Source organism: Pyxicephalus adspersus, chromosome 5 (assembly GCF_032062135.1).
Source record: "Pyxicephalus adspersus chromosome 5, UCB_Pads_2.0, whole genome shotgun sequence".
Lineage (NCBI taxonomy): Eukaryota > Metazoa > Chordata > Amphibia > Anura > Pyxicephalidae > Pyxicephalus > Pyxicephalus adspersus.
This window is the reverse complement of record NC_092862.1, coordinates 87,761,209-87,784,012: the sequence shown is the minus strand read 5'-3', so window position 1 is coordinate 87,784,012 and position 22,804 is coordinate 87,761,209. Positions and strand designations below refer to the sequence as shown.

The 22,804-nt window shown below is 37.1% G+C and overlaps 1 protein-coding gene across 1 annotated transcript in view; it reads right to left on the bottom strand.

Moving 5' to 3' along the window:
* Positions 1 to 20,823, bottom strand: part of SLC6A19 (solute carrier family 6 member 19) — a 51,194-nt gene extending 30,371 nt beyond the window's left edge. Inside the window, exons 1-2 of the mRNA XM_072412050.1 lie at positions 20,537 to 20,823; positions 3,161 to 3,301 (exon numbers count right to left, since the gene is read on the bottom strand). Of these exons, the coding sequence (XP_072268151.1) occupies positions 3,161 to 3,301; positions 20,537 to 20,738 (343 nt within the window). The 5' untranslated portion in view covers positions 20,739 to 20,823. The remainder of the gene's footprint in view (positions 1 to 3,160; positions 3,302 to 20,536) is intronic.
* Positions 20,824 to 22,804: the final 1,981 nt, after the last annotated feature.

Genomic DNA, 22,804 nt, shown 5'->3' with positions numbered 1-22,804 from the left:
ATATATACTGTGTGTATATATATGTGTGTACAATATCTTTGAACGATCATGTCGTTATGTACAGGATCGGTGCTATACGATCGTTCGCAAATATCGTGCAGGATCGTTCGTCGTTCGTTTACAAACGATAAAAATTGGAAGTGTGTACGCAGCTTTAGGTTGACAATCATGCATGTGGTGAATAACCAGCTAATGGGACTTTTCAGGCCAAAAACACATTACCAATATTTTGATCACATTAATGTAATAGAATAAAAGACAACAGTAAGGCAGCAAAATGGACAGAAAGTAACTTCTAGGGGGCACAACTTACAATGGATTCCAAATGTCTTCAACATAATGCAATAGGTCAGTTATACATCCAGTACCATTAAATTCTTAATCTATAATAATGAAATTCCTCTACCCTAAAAAACAATAATAATACCATGTGTTAAACACCAGGTAAAATCAAAAAATTATTTGCCACCAAATGATGTAAGTGTCTGCACATGTAATACTACTGCAGATATGGTGAGTATATCCATACCCCTATATTCATCATGAATGTGATTATTAAAGCAGTGGTCTTATACAGGTAGTCCTCAGGTTACATACAAGATAGGGACTATATGTTTGTTTTTAGGTTGAATTTGTATGTAAGTCAGAAAAGGTACATTATTTTCATAAATGCATTTGGGACAGATGTTTGTCCCAACATATTAAGCAGCATGGTGTCAGTTACTGTAATAAATCCTCACTGCGAGTTAACTTCTGGAGCAAGCTGTGCTTTGATATGCAAAAACAAACAACTGCAGAGTTTGTCTTGGTCATTAAAGGGTTACAACCAAAAGACTTCTTCCAAATGTCACGTAAACCACCCCTCCCCCCTAACAAGCCTCCGTCCATTATACAAGGGAGCAGGGAAGCCCCATTCTTTTCTAGAAGTTGACCGTATGTCGGATGTCCTTAATTTGGGGACTACCTGTATATCCTAAAGATCAAATCCTATGTGCACAAATCTGACATAATATACAGTTAGGTCCATAAATATTTGGACAGAGACAACTTTTTTCTAATTTTGGTTCTGTACAATAATTAATTTTGCAACAACTCAGATGCAGTTAAACTGCAGACTTTCAGCTTTAAATCAGTGGGTTGAACAAAAAGATTGCGTAAAAATGTGAGGAACTAAAGCCCCTTTTTAACACAATCACTTAATTTCAGGGGCTCAAAAGTAATTGGACAAATTAAAAACTGGAATTAAAATGTTCATTTCTAATGCTTGGTTGAAAACCCTTTGCTGGCAATGACAGCCTGTAGTCTTGAACTTATGGACATCACCAGATGCTGGGTTTCCTCCTTTTTAATGCTCTGCCAGGCCTTTACTGCAGCGGCTTTCAGTTGCTGTTTGTGGGCCTTTCTGTCCCAAGTTTAGTCTTCAACAAGTGAAATGCATGGTCAATTGGGTTCAGACCAGGTGACTGACTTGGCCATTTTAAAATATTCCACTTCTTTGCTTTAATAAACTCCTGGGTTGCTTTGGCTGTATGTTTTGGGTAATTGTCCATCTGTATTATGAAATGCCCCCCAATCTATTTGACTGCATTTGGCTGGATTTGAGCAGACAGTATGTCTCTGAACACCTCAGAATTCATTCGGCTGCTTCTGTCCTATGTCACATCATCAATAAACACTAGTGTCCCAGTGAAACTGGCAGCCATGCACGCCCATGTTTTACAGATGATGTGGTATACTTTTAATCATGAGCTGTTCCAAGCCTTCCCCATACTTTTTTCTTGCCATAATTATGGTAAAGGTTGATCCTGGTTTCATCTGTCCAAAGAAAGTTTTTCCAGAACTGCACTGGCTTTTTTAGACATTTTTTTTAGCAAAGTCCAATCTAGCCTTTCTATTCTTGAGGCGTATGAGTGGCTTGCATCTTGCAGTGCACCCTCTGTATTTACTTTCATGGAGTCTTCTCTTTATGGTAGACTATCGATACGCCTACTTCCCGGAAAGTGTTGTTTACTTGGTTGGCTGTTCTGAAGGGTTTTCTCTTCACCATGGAAATGATTCCGCCATCATCTACCACTGTTGTCCTTCGTGGAGGTCCAAGTCTTTTGGCGCTGCTGAGTTCACCAGTGCTTTGTTTCTTTCTCATGATGTATCAAACTGTAGATTTTGCCACTCCTAATACTGTAGCAATTTCTTGGATGGGTTTTTTTCTGTTTTTGCAGCTTAAGGATGGCTTGTTTCACCTGCATGGAGAGCTCCTTTGACCGCATGTTGTCTGTTCACACCAAAATCTTCCACATACAAGCACCCCTTCCCCCTCAAATCAACTCCAAGCCTTTTATCTGCTTAATTGATAATGACATAACGAAGGAATTGCCCATATCAGCCCATGAAATAGCCTTTGAACTCAATTGTCCAATTACTTTTGAACCCCTGAAATGAAGTGATTGTGTGAAAAAGGGCTTTAGTTCCTCACATTTTTATGCAATCTTTTTGTTCAACCCACTGAATTAAAGCTGAAAGTCTGCAGTTCAACTGCATTTGAGTTGTTTCATTTAAAATTAATTGTGGTAATGTACAGAACCAAAATTAAAAAAAGTTGTTTCTGTCTAAATATATATGGACCTAACTGTATATATTTCTAACCTGAATATTTGCAAGATCTAATGATGTCATTCAATTCACAAATGTCTCCTAGGGAAAGTACCAGAGGATTCTATTTAAACCTAGTTAAAAAAAAGTTACACTATTTAAACTCCAATCTCTAACATGGCTTTAGATCTCTACCCATATGGGGGCCTATGTAGATAAATGCAAGTTACCTAGGTTTATGCAGCCTTTAGCAAGTGAGAAATTTATACTATGTATTCTCATGATCACAGATCTCCTGTATCCTGAAAAAGCAGACTAGAAGTAGAAGTTTTGCGTAATGCGCAGAGAAAATTGGGATTACTCCAAAATTGGGTATCCTAAAAGGAGATTAGTATTGATGTATAATGTTCATAAATTTGATTTTATGTTGTGAGCAATTTTGCTTTTTAATGATATATAATGTGTTTTTGGCCTGAAAATTCATATTATCATATTAACTGGTTTTTCACCACATGTGCAAATGTTTTTTATATATTCTATGTATATACATTTAATTATTATCAAAGCTTACCAACTCCTTTTAATGCTGGGTGAATGGAGCTCCATACTCCCACACTGCCTTTTCTTAGGCGCTGTCCAATTGCAAATTCTAGATGCAGAAGAGGAATGCCTTCAAACACTAGTAGTATAAGGAAGGGGATCATAAATGCTCCTGTTAAAATACAATATTTTGTTCTAATGAATGTAATTTGAAAACAAACATTACAAATTTATATGTAACATATACAAAAATTATCACAATTTGTTTCACATCCCAATATAGAACGTAAATATATTGGGTACAACTGTCATAAAAAGTACATGAATTAAGCAGCCATGACTAGGAAGCAACTGCTGAAGGTACAAAGTGCAGGCAACTAGATGTGCCTACACAAATCTTTTACCTGTTAAAGATTGATACAATTCAGGGGGAAAGTTATATTCTCTCAGTTTTCATGGCTAGTTTACTATTTGGTATTAGTTTACTACTATATGTTATATTTGTAGCTGGATTTACACCACTGTGGTGTGAAAATAATTGCATTGTAACACACATTACCCAAACAGAACAGAAAGACACACATATGGTAGTGAGTTGTGGTAAAAAATAGTGATACATGGAATTTCAAGCAAAGCAATATTAGCAACAATATTATGAACATTAAAATGGAAAAAAAAGTAAATAGGTCCAGAGGCAACACATTTTAATTACAATACAGGTTTTTTGATCACTTTTTTGTTTACTGACAAAAGTGTATCCTCCTCCTTCGTCTTTGAAAGCTTTAGTATCAGGCCCATTTCATTTTTAATGTCAGATAATTAAGACAATATAGTCTGACCATTGAGTAGCTCATATACATATATATTTTTTAATTATTTTATTTTTGTGAGGATATAAATAATATTACAAACAACAGGCTTAGAAATTGACACAAAATTGAGGTGCAACATCATAAAATTACAATGTAACAATTCAACAGGGGAATGAGATAACATAAGCAAACCTAAAGTACTCAGTAGGCTATCACCGGGGCTCAGGCCTTTATGGTTGATTAAAGTCTAGTCTAGATGGGGCCTTAGGGGGGCAGGAGGGCGAAGGGTGAGGCAGTGACATTGATGTGCACAGGTGGGTCATTTGAAAGTATCCCAAAGTTATACCACAATGGTAATTGGAATTATTGAATAATTTTCTGCTTCATTACAGTGGGAATAGTGCCCATAAAGGATACCCAAACATTCCATTTGAAACACAAACATAAGCTTTTCAAGGAGGAGATTGTAATTTACTAGATGACAAAATGTATAGCGTGTATCTGTTTGCTCCTAGTTTTTTTCTAAAAATGTAGAACTTATAACCAATGTGCATATAAAAGAGAATCTGAGTAGCAGTGACCATAATATGATTTCATTTATTGTAATCTGTAAACAGGAAGCAAAAAAAGGAAAGATAAAAACATTTTCCATTATTAAGGGGGGTTCTTTGTTATATGGACTGGGAGAGAATATTGTCCTTAAAGAACACAGAAGAGAAATGGGAATGTTCCAAGCCTGTTCTGCTCAAACACACTGAAACATATATTCCAATGGGTAATAAGTTTAACAGACTAGGCCCCTTAGTATGTGTAAGTATGTAAGTATGTCTCTGGGTTGCTAACTGGGTAAAAGGAAAATGCGTATTTACTGAACACTTTTTTTTTTTTTTTTTTTTTTTTTAGCTCTGTTTCCACAAAGAAAATTACCAGAGTTCAAGTCCAAATTGCTAATAGCTTAAATTAAATTGATATAAAGAGTTTATATTGATATAAAGAGCTAAGCTCAGTTATTTCAAAGCCATTGTTTCTAATTTTTAGACTTTTTAATCACTGGCATGGTACCAATGGATTGGCGTAAGGTCAATGTGGTTCCTATCTTCAAAAAGGGAGCAAAGTCATTACCAGGTAACTACAGACCAGTTAGTTTAACGTCCATAGTTGAAAAGGTTCTAGGGAGTTTGATAAAGAATCGCATAGGGGAGTTTCTGCTAGAAAATAATATTATAAGTGATATTCAGCATGGCTTCAAGAAAGACTGAAGTTGTCAAGCAAATTTACTCTCTTTTTATGAGGAAGTAAGTAAACAGGTAGACAGTGGAGTAGCAGTTGATATAGTGCACTTGGACTTTGGACACTGACCTAAAGACTGCATTCAAAGAGTAGTGATTAGTGATTCATACTCTGAATAGTCTAAGCCAGTGGTCCCAACCTTTTTGGAGCTCGCGGACCACTAAATCTACGGACTCCTTGTGTCAATCAAAGGGGAAGAAACTTCCCCCTGAATGACTTCATAATGCCAAAACCCACCCACTCTCCCAGAGACACAACCCGCCCACCATCCTGAGCCTGCGATCTATATGGGGGACATGGTCCATGGCTTTGGCCGGTGCGCCCCCCCCCAAGCGCGGTACTTCTCCTGACCCTGCTGGGGGATGCACCAGCCTGAGCGACGGACCACTGCTGGTCTCCCTGCTCTCTTGCCCCACCTGTCAGATGGCCTAGTGGGCCACGGACCCCTGGTCTAAGGTTAATAGTGGTTTACCTCAAGGTTCAGTGTTGGGACCTTTACTGTTTAACATCTTTAAAAATGATATGGAGTTTGGGATTAAAAGTATTATTTCTGTCATTGCTATGATCAAACTATGTAATGGAAATAAGTCTATATATGATATCTAATCAGACCTGCATGTACTGTTTGATAGGGCAGCAAAGTGGCAAATGACATTTAATATTAAGAAATGTAAAGGTATGCATTTGGGGGCAAACAACAAGCATGCTTCATACTGTCTGGGGAAATACATTTGGGGGAGTCAGGAATGGAAAAGGATCTGGGAGTTCTGGTAGATCATAGACTTAATAATATCATGCAATGCCAAGCTGCAATATCTAAAGCTAGAAAAGTACTTTCGTATTAATGGAAGAATAGACTACAGAGATTGTGACATAATCCTGCCCCTGTACAAAGCATTGGTCAGACCACATTTGGAATATGCAGTCCAGTTTTGGGCACCAGTTCACCAGTTGTGGAATTGGAGAGAGTGCAGAGAAGGACAACTAAACAAAAGGAATGGAGGAACTTGGCTCTGAGGAGAGATTAGCTGAACTGAATCTATTCTCCCTTGAGAAGACAATTAAGGGGGATATGATCACCATGTTTAAATATTTAAATAAGCTCCGGATAAGGAAGGGATTCTTCACTGTAACGTCTGTGAAAATGTGGATTGGGCTCCCCCAGGAAGTAGTTACAGCAACTACTATTAATTGCTTAAATAAAAAGCTGGAGGCTTTTCTGCAAGCATATAATATAACTGAGTATTAAAGCTTTAAAGTAAAGATAACAGAGACTGTTGATCCAGGAAACATTCAATTGCCTCATGGAATCAGGAAGGATTTTTTTTCCCCTGTTGAAGCAAAATGTACCAATTTTTTTTGCCTTCCTCTAGATCAACCATCAACCATCCATAGAGTTTTATATCTTGCATATGTTTATTTCCCTAGTGATTGAACTTGATGGACTTGTATCTTTTTTCAACCTGATTTAGTATGTAACTATGATCAGATAGAATGGACGAGGCCCGTCTCTTGAGCACTGTACTTTGGGCAGGAGGCAATGAGTCCTATTAGGAAAGCCTAATGGGGAGTAATGTAAGCGTAGTTATATATTTTTAGCACTATTTTCCCTATATGGGGCAGTCTGAGGGAAAATCCGAGGCTGATCCTTGAGGAAACTGTGCAGTCCACCTTTTTGGGCCCTTTTTGGGCACCTTTTTGGGTCTCTCTGCATAGTCCAGGGAGCTGCAGTTTTTAGTAAATCGCAGAGGTTGCCTTTTTAAGGCGGATTGGGATTCGAGAATAATCTGTCCAATGGATAAGACCAAACTTCTTCAAAAATATTCTGAACTATTCTAGAGACATGGGACCTCATTTGTAGATAAATAAAAAATGCCTCTTTGACAAGAGGGTGATACTTCTTCAAAAATGAGGTGGTGGGATTTTTTAAAAGATCTAACAGTTAAAACTCTCAAGGTGGGCCAGGAGTCCAAAGATGCATATCTCACTGTTAGAGGGAAATTGAGATTTACCCAAAATAGTAAAAAAGAGGGTGGAGTGGGTATTCATATTATGTAAGGTTCGAGTTCTATGCCATGTTTGCCAACTGGATAATAGTTAGGTAAGGTACAGGGCTCTCGATTTGTCTAGATTGAGCGAGTACCCCGAGATCAGTCCATATTCGGTAATCAATTCCAGGATATGGGGTAGGCTATTTTGTGGGTCAACAATGTACAGTTCAGAGGGTGTAGTAAGGGGGCTAGGGCTAGATTAAAGAGAATGGGGAAAAGAGGGCAACCTTGTCTGGTGCCCCTGGTCATGTAAAAAGGTTTGCATAAATTCCCAATAATTACAAGTTTGGTAGCAGGGTTGTTTTAAATATGTTGGATATATGAAGTGAATAAGGACCCAAACACCCTAGTTGTCAAGATTCTATAAGGGAGGGGGGCATTCAATTTTATCGAATGCCTTCTCCAAATCTTGGTGGCACTGATTTAGGGGAACCTGGGTGTGTGGATTGTACAATTCCTACCAAAGCTCAAAAAATGCCTTGCAAAAGGGAGGAAAAGTTGGAGTCTGTAAGACATACGTTTGGCTCAAAAATCTTATAATCGTTATTTAACAATGACATGGGTCCTGCCTTCAGAATCAACATTGTATATGCAGTGTTAAAATCAGAGCTTATGGCAAAAAGTATTTCAATTTTGGAATGGGGGCATTGAGAAGGTCTCTCTGAGCAATGGACAGCTTGGGGGGCCTTGCTTTGGAGAGAAAATACTCCAGCAAGTCCAGGCACTGAGCCTGTGCTGAGTTGGTCATAATAGCTCTCGAAGGCTGATAGGATAGTTCCATGTGAAATTAAAGGTTTAGCTGTGGCAGGATCCCTGACCTTAAAATATGGCACTTCAAAGTATGAGGCTTTGCTAGTCTACACAGAAAAGTTCCAATTGTATTGCCCCAGTGGAAAAACGTATGTTTTAGAAAGAATTGTAAACTTAAACCTAAACTTTGAGTGAAACATGGGTGTTAAATTGTACCACAGTTTCCTGCCAGAGCTTTATCACTGACATCCATGTGTTCCTCCCATCAAGGCTATTGGCCCATATTGATTTAAAATGATAGAAATAAGGAGGATTTGGCCAAAAAATTAGGAAATCCAGAACTGGGGTTTAAAAAACGGTTGGTTTAAGTGTAAAGGAAGTGTCACTGGAGCGTGATCCAACAGAGATATCTTGTATCAGGAAGTAATCAACTCTGGAAAATGAGGCGTGTGCCTTCTAGCGGCAAGTGTATTCTCTCTCCTTGAGATCAAAACAGCCACCAGACGTCTAATATATTAATAATAATAATAATACTAGATATTCAGAAAAAAACTTTTTGGTACAAAATACAGAGAAAGGGCAACTTCCAAAAAAGTATGATATTCATAAATTAATGTAATCATATGCAAAACCAAGATTTAGAAGGTAAACATAATGTGGAGGAAACCATGAGTTATTAAACATACACCTTTCAAGTAAGGTACAACACAACCTAAAACAAGGCATTTCATACTAAGGGAAAACAAATAGATGGCAAAGAGAAAAGGGGGGTTTAAGAAATATTAGACATTAGAGACGAATGAAAGAATAAGAAGAAGAAAAAAAGAACCAAAAGTCCATCCGGGTAGAACTCTCTATTTCTCTAGTCAAAAAACAGAGGAATATTAACTTTACTCAATCAGAGTAAAATATTTTGCAGACTCCACAAAAGGCTAGCTAAACTGATCATGTTTCTGTGTAGACATCGGTACAAGCATGAGTAGCTCATATTTTTATTATCCTGTTCTGTATTCTGTTATTGACTTCATATTGTTTTATGATTAAAAATGTAGTGCTTTTTAATATAATATATTTATCATGTTTATCATAATGTAAAATAACACCTAGCTGGGCCTGATTTATTAAAGCTCTCCAAGGCAGAAGAAGATACACTCTTATCAGTGAATCTGGGTTATCCAGCAAACTTGAAATAGATCTGGTCCAGGTTTGAAAATATTTGCTAACAAATAGCAAATGACTTTTAAGAAATCCATTTTGGGTTTGTTGGATTACCCATGTTCACTGATGAAAGTGTATCTTTTCCAGCCTTGGAGACCTTAAATATTCAGGCCTGTTATTTTCATGATAATAGTGAAGACAGTAAAAATATTTAAACCCAAAAATCTATAAACCCCAAAATATACAAAAGCATATGTAATGTATACAAACAATATCATCATCATCATCAATATGAGTCTTAGAAATATCAAAGTGTTCCAAAGATATTGTAATGAGTATATATCCAATAATGAGTTAGGTAATTCAATTTTGTAACCAGACACTACAGAGAAACACATATAAACAGTCTGTAAACTTTATAAAAAACAATCAATGAAGTATTTCTCCAGACCATGTGCTCAGTTCTTGAAGTGTGCAATAATGAATCATAATATGATATATATCTTTTTAAACCCGTTTCACCCACTAATAGATCCAAAACCAACCTTTTTGCCGAATGTCCACTAAGTCAGGGGTCCCCAACCCCCGGTCCGTCTGACAGGTGGGCCGTAGCTCTGGCCAGTGCCACCCCAGCGGGGTCTGGAGAAAGGATCCCGCTTCGGGGTGCACCGGCCAGAGCCACAGACCACAGCTGCCGTATGCATCACAGGCTCAGGGCGGTGGGCAGGTTGCGTCTCTGGACACAATACTCCCACTCACCCATCGCAGGCTTGGACCTGCGATGGGAGAGTGGGTGTGTTCTGGCATTATGACATCATTCAGGGGGAAGTTTCTTCCGCTTTGATTGACACAAGGACTCCATAGATTTAGTAGTCTGAGTCTACAATGGGAGAGTAAGCGGGTTCTGGCATCATGACATCACTCTGAGGGGAAGTTTCTTCCCCTTTGAGTGACACACGGCTCTCGTGCATGCGCAGTCTGGAACCTGTGAGATTAGTGGTCCACGAGCTCCAAAAGGTTGTGGACCACTGCATTAAGTAATACTGTGGAAATTATATACTATACTATCATTAATGTAATTCTAGGGTCTCGGCAATCCCCTGAGGAAGCCCGTTTAGGGCGAAACACATCGGGAGAGACCATAAGTACAGTACTGACCTACCTCTTGGACTGTATAAAGTCATGGTTAAACCTTGCCATGGCCTCTTTTACCAATTATGTTTCTAAGAAGTAAATGTTTTACTAACTGAAATAAAAGGTTTTATGTCATGTTAGACTTATTTTCTGCCATAAAGAGCCGTTATCTTTCCACTTTTTCTCTTATGTACTATTGGCTTCTGAACACTGCGTTAAGTAGTCCACTAGCAAGATCTCTTTTCCAGGTTAAATAAATCAGCATGCCAAAGAAATTTGGAGAGCAGAACACCTGGGATGTAAACCAGCATGTCTGAACTTTACAAAATATTATTAATAGTATATTATTTATACCCCCCCCCCCCCACACACACACACACAAACATTAAACAGTGCACAAGTCCAAGTGTAAGCACAAGTGTGTTCACACCTATATGTTGGGATGTTTACTTTGTCCATAAGGATTGGGGGGTGATTCGAATGGAGATGAAATAGCAGGTTAGATTGCGGATCATTTTCCAGCACATGGGGAAGTGATGACATGGTCTGGAGAATTGTTTTAGTGGACTTGCATGCAATCACAGGGAGTTTATGTTTTTTTGTATAGTGTTTGACTGCATCATCGAAGTACTGAACGTTTTTTTATATAGATTTAGTTTTTATTATTTCTTTGATGATGATGTGTATGTTTATTATATTTATATATATATATATACACATATATATATATATATACACACACATAAATATAATGTGGGAGTTAGCTTGACAAATGATAGGCAACTAGCAGGACTGGATGCTGCATTAGGCTTTTATTGAAAAAACACAACAACAAAATTATCCCAACAGGATGGCTTAGTGTCAGCCGGTTAAGGATCAAACACATGAGCATTTATCTTCAGCTGTCCAGTGTTCTTTAACAGTCCATTTTCAAATAGGCAGAAAAACCCAGAGTCACCTAGTGCAGAGTCTTGTCGCTCTCACTCTCTCTCTCCCTGGAACACTGTGGAGAGGAATGTCTTTTCCTCCCTCTGCTTTCTGGCAACCATTCCCTTTTTACTCCCTCTGGGAGGTGCATCTGGAATCTTCTCCAGCAGTGGGGAAATCTTGGGTTGGCCTGCTGGAACAGCCACACTGCAATCCCTGTACTTATAGCACTGAGATCAGCAACCTGCATGGCACATATCTGCCCTCTAGTACCTTTCCTGCTGGTTGCCTACAATATATATATATATATATATATATATATATATATTGTGGGAATTAGCTGGACAATTGGTAGGCAACTAGCAGGACTGGATGTCGCATCAGGGTTTTATTGAAAAAAACAACAACAAAATTATCCCAACAGGATGGCTTAATGTCAGCCGGTTAAAGATCCAAGACATAAACTCTTATCTTCAGCTGTCCCGTGTTCTATAACAGTCCATTTTCCATTCAGTCCATTTGTGCAGGCTCTTGTCCCTCTCTCTCTCTCTTTCTGGAACACGGTGGAGAGGAATGTTCTCAAGTCCTCTCCCTTAGAGACTTTTCCTTCCTCTGCTCCCTGGCAGCCATTCCCTTTTTACAGGTTGCCTACAAATATATATATATATATATATATACACACATACACACACACACATTATATATATATATATATATATATATCTATATATACACACAAACACAAGGTCTGTTTATAAAATAACCTGATTGATATAATAACTACTTTTTTTTAGTTTATTTGACAATTTTTAGTGCTTTTCTCCTTCAATATACTCCTCATTCACAATTAAGCACAACTGTAATCTTGTTTTCTACTGGTTAAAGGCGTGGATCAAATCGGTTTCTGTCAGCTGTTCCAAGATATCTGATGATTTTATTTACTGCATCCATTGACTCTTCAAGCACCAATTTCAAAATTCAAAAAAGTCTCAAGGTGCCCAATCTGGTGAATGTGGAGGATGTTCCAGCGTAGTAATGTGTTTGGCAGTCAAAAACTGTTTCACAGAAAGTTTTGTGCAAAGAGGAGCATTGTCCTGATGAAGAATGAAACAAGTTTCCCACATTTCTGACTGTCTTTTCCTGACTCTTTCTCTCAGCAAAACTTATTATTAATAATGTTGGTTCACTGTTCTGCCTTCTGGAACCCATTCTTCCAAAATTACGTTCATGTAAAAAAACACAATGAGCATGGCATTTAATTTAGACTAGCTTTAGCATGCTTTTTTAAATCTTGGTGAAGATGTTTTCCAGGGCATTGACTGTCGTTTTGTTTCAGGATCATAGTGGAAGATCACAAGAAATTAATTTTAAGGTTCGGAGCACTGTTTTTGCTCTGGTGTGAAATTTTACCAAACATTTTAAATAGGCACATTCAACTTCGAAAACAACATGATTTTAAAACACAAGGGTAAACACAACTGCATTAAAAGGTGATGGACAACAAACTAAATGTCAGAGAGTGCCGTCGTTTGTCTTGCATGTTTGGACAAATTTAACACAGTTCCCACTACTTTGTTTAAGAATTAGAAACACAGTCTTGTTATTTATTAGATGAACCTTGCATACTGTATATATTTTGATTTTGTATAACATTTAGGTTTTTTATTTGTTTAGTATTTTTTGTATTTGTTTAGTATTTTTTTTGTATTATACAAGGAATGCTGCACATATATATATATATATATATATATATATATATATATATATATATATGTATGTATTATTGACATATCATCTCTGTAATTTTGGTTGCCATCCACTTTTCATCCACTCAAGATTCTTTGTAAAAGATGTTCTTTTTTCCAGCTATGACCACTAGATGTCACAAATGGATAAGGTTTAAAATTTTGATCCTTTCACGTATGATTGACAGTGTCTGTAGAATAAAAAAAGGTCAAAGAATACTTGTAGGGTCCATGCATAATTTAACACAATAGTGTTGTAGTATAGTGCAGAAATATTCTCATTTTATTGTGTGTTACTGTGATGCATGACAATGACAATTAGTCACAGGCTTTCAACTTGCTTTATCTGCTTGAGCTTAGGCAATAGGCAGTTGACAAGTGCTCAACTGAAAGACCTGGCATAATTCTGGGCATACACTGGTCGATAGATGCCCAACCAGTTAAATTATCTCCCAAATTTAGCATGTCCCATTCTTTGCTTGATCAGTGCTGCCCTTCCCCCACAATGACCACCACCCAGCTGACTATTATAAGGAATTTATAGAAGGGTAAAAATGCCAACAACTGTCATACTATAAAGAGAAGCACTAAACAGGTTCCTTCATGGGAGGATCACCAAATAATATTTAAATTAAATGAATGCTTCATATTTAAAAAGATTTTTAAACGATTTTAATAGATTAAAAGATTAGTTCTTCGCATGACTGGGCTGTCAATATTCCTGGGTATACTCTCTTTCATAAAGACAGAGTCAAACGAAAGGGTGGTGGTGTCTGTATGTGAGAAGTGATCTGAAAGTGAATGTGAAAGAAGAAATTGCGGAGGGAACAAGCAATGAGGTTGAGGCGTTATGGGTGGAGTTGAATGTAGGGTAAATGACAACATAATTATTGGAGTCTGCTATAGGCCCCCCAGTGCTAAGGAAGAAATAGAAAATAAACTACTAGCACAGATAGAAAAAGCAGCAAAAAGTGGAAGTGTTTTAATCATGGGGGATTTCAACTACACTGACATTGACTGGAGTAATGGCACTACAGGAACAGCAAAAGGGAGGAAATTTGTGAATTTATTACAAGATAATTTTATGGCACAGTTTATAGAAGCCCCAACTAGAAATGATACTCTGCTGGACCTAGTTCTTTCTAACAATGCAGAGTTTATAACAAATATGCAAATAAAATAATCTGGGTAGCAGTGACCATATTATGATTTCATTTAATGATAGCTGTAAACAGGAAGCAAAAACCGGAAAGATAAAAACATTTAATTTTAAGAGAACAAGTTTTCCATTATTAAGGGCGGCTCCCTGTGACTTGGACTGGGAGACAATATTGTCCTCAAAGAACACAGAACAGAAATGGAAATGTTGCAAGTCTGTTCTACAAAATTAAACTGAAAAATATATTTCAATGGGTAATAAGTTCAAGAGGCTAAAATTAAAACCATTGTGGCTTACAGTGGATGCTAAAAAAGCAATATATATAAAAAGAAGGATCACCTTCATAATTTGAAACCTATAAAGAATATAACAAAAGATGTAAAAAGGAGATAAAATGTGCAAAACTGCAAAATGTAACTGGGGATAAAGACAAGGCAGATTTACTAAACACTTTTTTTTTTAGCTCTGTGTACATGAAGGAAAATGGCAGAGCTCAAGTCCAAATTCATAATAGCAAAGTCACTCCCTTAAATGAGTCACAATGGCTCAGAATTGATATGATTGAGAAACAGCTGGGAAAAATTAAGGTTGACAAAGCACCAGGACCTGATGAATTACATCTGTCATTTATAAGGGAGTAAAGAGAGAGTGTGAGGCAGAAGATAATAAACAATATTAGGCATAAGTCAGCATCAGTGCAGTAACAACAATAGTGTTAGAACCCATACAATTACAGTGCATATGAAACAAAAGCACTCCTGCTATTGCACTACATATAGTAGAACATTAAGATCAGGTGCGGTAAAAAGTTTAGTATGGTAAAGACTTATTGTCATACATAGGGGGGGTAAAAAAGATCATAAAACGGATAAAACCTGAGTACTCCCTGTATTGCAATGCAAATATTATGACATTAGGATCATGTGTGGGAAAGGTTTAGCCCGATGCTGACCTAATGTCATGTATTAGGGAGTAAAAAGAGCGTGTGGGACAAAGTATAATAAATGATATTAAGCATAAGTCAGCCACGCCCCCACAAAGTGCATTTTTGAATGAATTCTCTAGTAACCATAATTGATCTTCGTTTTAATGTTATTAAACACTTGAACTAAAACATGGTAACATGGTACAGATCTTTACACTGTTTTTAATGTAATAATATAAAGTACTATCACTTTTGTAAAAATGTTTTTAATACAATCAAAAATTTAGAATTTATTAATGTTGATATTACACATCTGTCTGCTTGCATCCTAGCTGCTAACAGTGCTACACAATCACTTCTGTGAAAACTGGGATTTACATCTACTACCTCAGCTTTACTTTAGTCAACTGCTTTCAAATAAAGTATATCAAATCAGAACACGGGCTTGTGTAGATGGACACATATTTAGGTATATTTAGCTTGCATTAGGATCAGCTTGAAATGTCTTAAAGTTCTTTAAAATGTTGAGCTTTTGGTCCTTCTTTAAAAAAGCATTTGACCTCCTTTAAACCAGCATACAGCTACCTGAAGCTTTTTGTAAAATTTTGTCTTCTTCTACTCTTAGTAAGCACACCAGAAGTGAAGGGGTCACTTGAGACCACTTAAACCTTACAGAAGATCTTCCCCTTCTCCCCTTAGATGATACTGGGATATTGAACCCCTGTAGGTGTCTTCCTAAAAAAATCGCTTATGGCTTAATGGTGCACTAGAGAGAGAGAAATACAGAGGCAACCATGACAGCCCTACCAGGTAGAGAACAAAGCACATGCTTCTAGTGTAGTAAATATATGCTCTGCCATAGACACACACTCAACAGCCTTATTGGTGTAATGTATTGGTCAGGTGTGGAAATCATTGGTGAACCCAAGTATCTTCATTTTGATAAAGGCCAGAAAGACTATATTGCAGCAGGTATAGCACCAATAGGGATACAATACTTGAATTGAGTGCTGGACGTAGGCTGGTTTGACTTGTACTTTGCACACTAAAAGTTGTGGAATGGAATGGTAGCTACTATACTGAGATACAGTACAATTTATAGTTAACATCAGTGTTGGGGAGCATGAGGGTTTTTCTTTTACAGCTTGCACCTTCTGTTTCTTGCTCTGAACTTGTGCCTCTCATCACTGCTGAAGATAGATAGGGTTATAGTCCAGCTCAATAATATACAGACAATTCCCTTCCTCTCAAAACAGGCAGCAGTGGGCTTTTGTGGCATGAAGAGGGAGAGAGGTAGAGGAGGCAGATGTAGCAGTATGAGTATCAGCAGGTGTAGAACCAGCCAATTTCTGTCTTCTGGGACCAGGTTGCTGACAACAGAAATGGGAAGTGGGTCTTCAGATGGTTAATCAGGCATATGATACCTAAGTTTCAAATGTTTTTGCTTTGTTTTAAGTGCTGTTGACAGAAGTTACAAATTACTCAGTCACACAGTATGCACCAGGAGGTAGCACCTCGCTTTAGACAATGCCTGAGGATGGACTGCACAAACTGATACATTTTGCTCTTCCTCTGTGGGATGGTCCTCCTTTTCTTCCCCCTCAGGGGAAATTAAGGGTTAGGCATCAATGCATAAAATGACACGTTTTGCCTAGTAAGGCTTCTTCAGAGGTAATGAGGGAACCATGAACATAAAGATATCTTAGTCATTTGTGCATAGATGGTAGGTGGTTGGTTGCAACCTTAAGTAGGTGGAATGATCCAAATAGAGATGGAATTATGTGAAGGCAGTGGTTAGGATAGGCCTACTTGTACCAGAGTTTACCAGATATTGGTAATTCGGAAGATTGATTCCCATTTATTGTGATATGGAAAAACCCAATGCGGGTACCATCAGAAGGCAGTATTTAGAGTTGATATGGGTGCCAAAACATTTTGATTTTGATGGGTAAGAGGGTTGTTCCGGGAGTATGCCCCAAATGGGAATCACTGAAAAATCCAAAGTGCTAGCCGACTGCCACATTTTTACAAGTGGATGTGCTCACTTAAACGCATGCATGTTACCTGGCATATTTAAAAACTGCCAGGTAAGAATATAGAGTGGTTAAATAATTATTATTATTAATAATAATAAAATTAATAAACTGTATTTATATAGCACCAACATATTACACAGTGCTTTACATTAAAAAGGGGTTGCAAATGACAGACATATACAAACAATGACACAGGAGGAGGACAGATAATTCAAAAGATATGTTGCTACTACCTTTATAATATTGTCACAGGGTTATTAGCTATACCTTGTGAGTTGGCAGAAATCTAAATATGGTAGTATGCAGCCATGTGAACAAGTACACCCTAAAGGATAGTGTTGACATTTTTTTAATCATTTAAAAAAAAAAAAAAACAAGCAGATATTAGTTATTTATTTAAACAGCATCCATAGAAAAAGTTTATATACTTATACAAATTAAAAACAAAATTGATTTGGCGTTTTTATGATCATAATAAATGAATGAAAAAGCAGATTTTTCTGATAGAAAAAAAAAGTATATACCTACATTACCCACTACTTTAAATTAGAGGAATTGGGAAAAAAGAGGTACAGAATATGTGCTATTTGCTGACATTTAGTGTTCTCTCTTTTATTTCATTATTATCTGAAGTTATACAATTCATATATTATACATTTGTTATTATAGGCAGTAGGATTGGGCTTCTAGTCCTCAATATATGATATATAGAAAACCCTTTCTGCATACTCAAGATTTGGATAGTATTATCTGAAATTATTTACTCCATTGTGAAAAGAATAATTTGGCATACTGCTGAATTGTTCAGGATCGTCTGGCCCAGCAGATTTAGCTCACATGACATCAGTCAGTCAGTAAGAACCCCAAAGCCTAATCGATCTGCAGATAACCTTTTGCAACTGTATGGGTACCATAAAAAGAGAGTATTTGATATATTGAACACAAAACTTTTTATGATAAAAAAATCAATAATAAATCTCCAAAACATAGAAATAAAGGAGCTTTGAGCTGAAAAAGTAGGAATGTATATTCTTTTAATGAGCCAAACTTTACTTGTCAATAACAGGTACAGTATGGCTATTCCAATCTGGCCACCTATATTATTTACCAAAAGATATACCTGAAGCCTGTCATTAGGGGGCAGAAGGGGCTTTTTATATCATACCATATACTTGTTTATAAGGTATTTAAACAGTACAAGGAAACTAATCCTGTACAAGATCATATGCAATGAATACACCCACATTACAAACAATACATCCATTGCTATTTTTGTTAAATACATTACTAAACAGACACATCTCCTTTTGTTTTAAATTTATATATGTAACCTGTATCTGTCTAAATGTATATCTAATGTATGCCTGTTTTAATTTACTTAAAAAAAAAAAAAAAACAATAGGGTGTTCAAATTTTTTAACTTGACTGTACAGGGAGTTAAATAATACAAGAAATAGGATATAAGATCTATAAGAGTGGTTTTGGCAAACAAAAAAATACTATTTAAAGTTGTTTAAATTTGTATTATTTTTGGTGTATGTATTGAATCATTAGTTGTGTACGGTTGCTTTAAACCAGTGGTGCTCAACCCTGACATTGGAATAAAACTCACGGGACATAATGCAAACAAACCTAAAAGATGTATGTTTAAAACTAGAATATTTTTAATTAAAAGATGAAAGTAAAAAATTTAAATGTTTCTAGTTACCATAACATACATGCACCAAATAAAAGATGACAAATCAAGAATCTCTGCAATGGATACTTCCAGAGAAATGCAATTCATGTGACAGATAGCCGAGGGTTCCACATTCGTACCACTACATCTTCAGGTCCCTACATCTCCCCATTCCTGAGAAATTAGGGTTCACAAAAGGTAAGTGGCCATATGTGTGTGACAGGGTAGCATGGTTTGATTGGGTATTATTTTTTTTTATCTTGTGATTGCCATGCAGTAATACCATTGTAGGGGGAGTTTTCCACAAGAGTCCCCCACTTATCCTACATTTTAATATACCTACAGCTTCCCTTTCAGGGGAAATTGGGATTTAAAGAACAAAAGCGGACAGTTATATGTGACAGGGCACCATGGTATGGTAGGAGTGATAAAATTTTAGTGGAGGTGGGATAGCCACAAGAGTCCCCCACTTATTCTACATTTCCCTTCCTCTACCGTTAAGAGAAATTGGGGTTCACAGAAGGTAGGTGGCCAGCTATGTGTGACATGGCAGCACGGTATGGCAGATAAAGTTTTTCTTATCTTGTGATAGCACCATAGTGGTGAAAGTTTAGGGGGAGTTAGCCACAAGAGTCCTCCACTTGCAGTTACATTTTTCTTTTCTTACAGAGTAATTAGGGTTCATAGAGAGTAAGGGGATAACTATGTGTGATTAGTTAGCATGACATTTTAATAGGGAAGGGAGATAAAAGGCATTTCCTACTGGCTTCCACATTTCCAGTTGCCAACATCCCTCTGTTTCAGATAAATTGGGAATTTCAGAGATGTATCCAGCTATGTGTATCAGGCTGTCCATCACCTGCTCAGTCCCTCGCACTGCAGCGTCTGCAGATCTGACTCCAGGCACCAGTGACCGGTACTGAGCGTCTCCCCCGAGCCAGGGTTCCATGGCATGAGGAAGGGGTAACCTCATCGCCAACCTGAATGCAGCCTTTAACTTTTTGAACTTAAAGGGGCACCACAGTGCACAGAATATTGGCAGTTCCCTAATGTTTATTACCATGAGAGTGGCCCCAGGGAATCCCCAACATGCAAACTCAATTTGGGGACCCTGGTCTTGAAATAGACCCCCTTAATGTGGAAATATCTCTGATTGTTGTTAGCATTTTATGCTTGTGACCCCATATCTGGCAACTAGTTATGTGTAGAGGTTATGTGTTAAATTTAATTTAGTAGCAGCTCTTAGGATCCCCCGAGTGAAGGAGATCCATCCATTTAAGGTGCACCCATACTAAATGATTATGTAAACTGCCATTGCTGACCTGGTTCAATAAAAAATTACTTGGCTGGTTGAAATTCTGATCCTCAATTATTTTGAATCATTGACCTAAAATGAGTATGCAGTTCAGATGTTCAGCTAGATGTCACATAACTTGTGCTGAATTTATCTGCATGCTTTTTTCACCTGTGTGACTGAAACTGCGGACACCATTTTCACCCAACAAAAATAGCAACAAAATAGCAACATACCAGCCTTTTGAAAAAAATAAAAATAAAACGTTAATAATATTTTAGTGTATACCTGACTGTGATATTTGTTATATAAAAAACGCGTACTTTAAATATGTTTAAGAAAAAGAGAAAAGTGGCTACAATATGTTTTTTATAAATTCTATAAATAATAAATCTTATAGGATCAGTTTTGTATATATTACTGAATAAATATAATCTAAGACACATACCTCCTCCATGGCTTTGACATAGGTAGGGAAACCTCCATACATTTCCAAGTCCTACACAAAAACCTATACAGGTAAGCATATACTGGGCTTTGTTATCCCATTGTGGTCTTTCGCCTGCCTCTTTTTCTTCCAGTATTTCAAGCTCCTCATGTGTCTGTATTCTGTTTTCCAGTCCAGGGTTTGGTAGCACAAGTTTCACCATGATGTGCAAAAGATCACCTTCTTGTTACATATGCAGCTCAAAAAGCACAAACAGACAGCCTGATGTTTAATGAAAGTGAGGACTCTCAGTGTGAGCAGATGGTATTTATAGAGAACCTTTGGCACCCATCTGCAAATAGCACCACCTAAAACAGAAAGAAGTGTCAGCAAATGTTCAGTAAAAGAGTTCTTATAATTATTAATACCTTATCAACATCAGAGTTATTCTCCCTTTTATTGCTCTTTTCAATGGCTTTGGAAAAAAACAAATCTTTGTGAAGAAATATATAACAAGTGACACACACAGAGTGCCATGAGTAACAATTACAGTTTACAGTCTGATAATGTTTAAAGTTGTAAAACAAATTGTAGCAAATGCATGTTAATAAGTATGTGTTTCTGACACATACTTTTTAAATGTTTATGGCAGAGATAAGTAATAGGTTTGCAAAGTTCAAGTTTCCACTGAAATTGGTCTGATTCAAAGCTAGTGAGAATTTGAAAATATTTTAATTTCATAATGTTTTGTTTTCTAAACTTGATATTATAAGAAAAAAAATATGTATAATGTCCCCTGTCCCCAAAGAAGTATGTCCAGGATAAAAACTTCTTTGGTTATCAGAAATAAAAAAGACAGCATAGGAAGACAGGGGTCGAAAATATCAGGAGGCAATACAGTACACATAGACAGCATAGAAAGATAGGGGTCGAAAATATCAGGAGGCCATACAGTACACATAAACGAGAAAGATCAATAAGGTAAAATATGCAGAAAGGATTAAAATGGAATGATAGTCCCACTTTTAACATGGGCAGTTCAAGCAGGTGGTTTATGTTGAAAGGGATGTCCCTTCTACAGTAACTTCTCTTAGCTGCTTTTGTGCTGCCCTGCTGTCAAATTTTGCTGAGCAGTGCATAAAAAAGCTGGGAAGCCAGCAATGGGATGAGGTCTGGCTTCTTTATATTTCTTTGTGCACGCACGCACGCACTGAGAGTTTAGCACTAAATGGTAAAAACCAACAAAACAGCAGAATCTGCCATCCTAAGCAGCACTTCTCCTTTCTCAGACACAGGCACAGGTTGTCTGGCTCACATCTTCACAGCCTCTGCTGCTTAGCACCTAGTGAGCTATATAGGCTTGTGAGTCTTAGAAAAATGTGGGATTTGGAATTGGAAAACCAACCCCAGAACAGAAACTTCAACCAACCAGATGTTACTATATATATATATATATATATATATATATATATATACACACACACACACACACACACACACACACACATACATACACAATCAATGCCAAAATGTTGGTACCCTTTCATTTATAAATACAAAAAACAATGTTGTGCAGGGATTTTTACAGTGCACACCAATCATTACATAAACAGACCAATGTAAAAAGCATATAAACATTTATTTTAAATTACATAAAACAGTTTAGTGTTCACATTGATATAATTTGATACTTCTTTTTCTTACTAAAATCTGACGGGGAAATATTTGTTATCCTCTTAAAGAGACGGTATTGAGTTTTGATAAGTGATATACCTTTACTCACAATTATCACTCCTTGGTGATCGCTAAGAGGGTGTGTGATATATACATTTTTTCCTTCTAAAGTGACTTATCCTTACTTTACCCTTTGTGTTCAATCACATAAAAGAAGGAAATGGGTGAGTGGCATCTCTGTTTTCAAATAGATGTGTATATTAACATAATGTTGTACAGAATATAGTTATTAGAAATAAATTGTGTATATTTTTCTTACCTTAAGAGAAATACCTTTGCTCTGTTCTTATGATGAAGCTTAAAAGCAAAATGCGTCAAAGCAGGGATAATACAGGTTACAGGTTGCCTCCCCAGGGCAGGTGATATAGGAATACCTGAGGCACGGAATCTAAGTGACACCCGGTCTTTACCAGCACACCCCACAAGGAGTGATGGGCTGGTGACCCTAGTGGCCACTGGACTACTTTGCTACAAGAGGATCACCAGGTCGTGGCCCCTGGGCTCTCCCTACCAGGGGGTGACATGAATCAGAAGACTTACACTTGGGAATGGTGA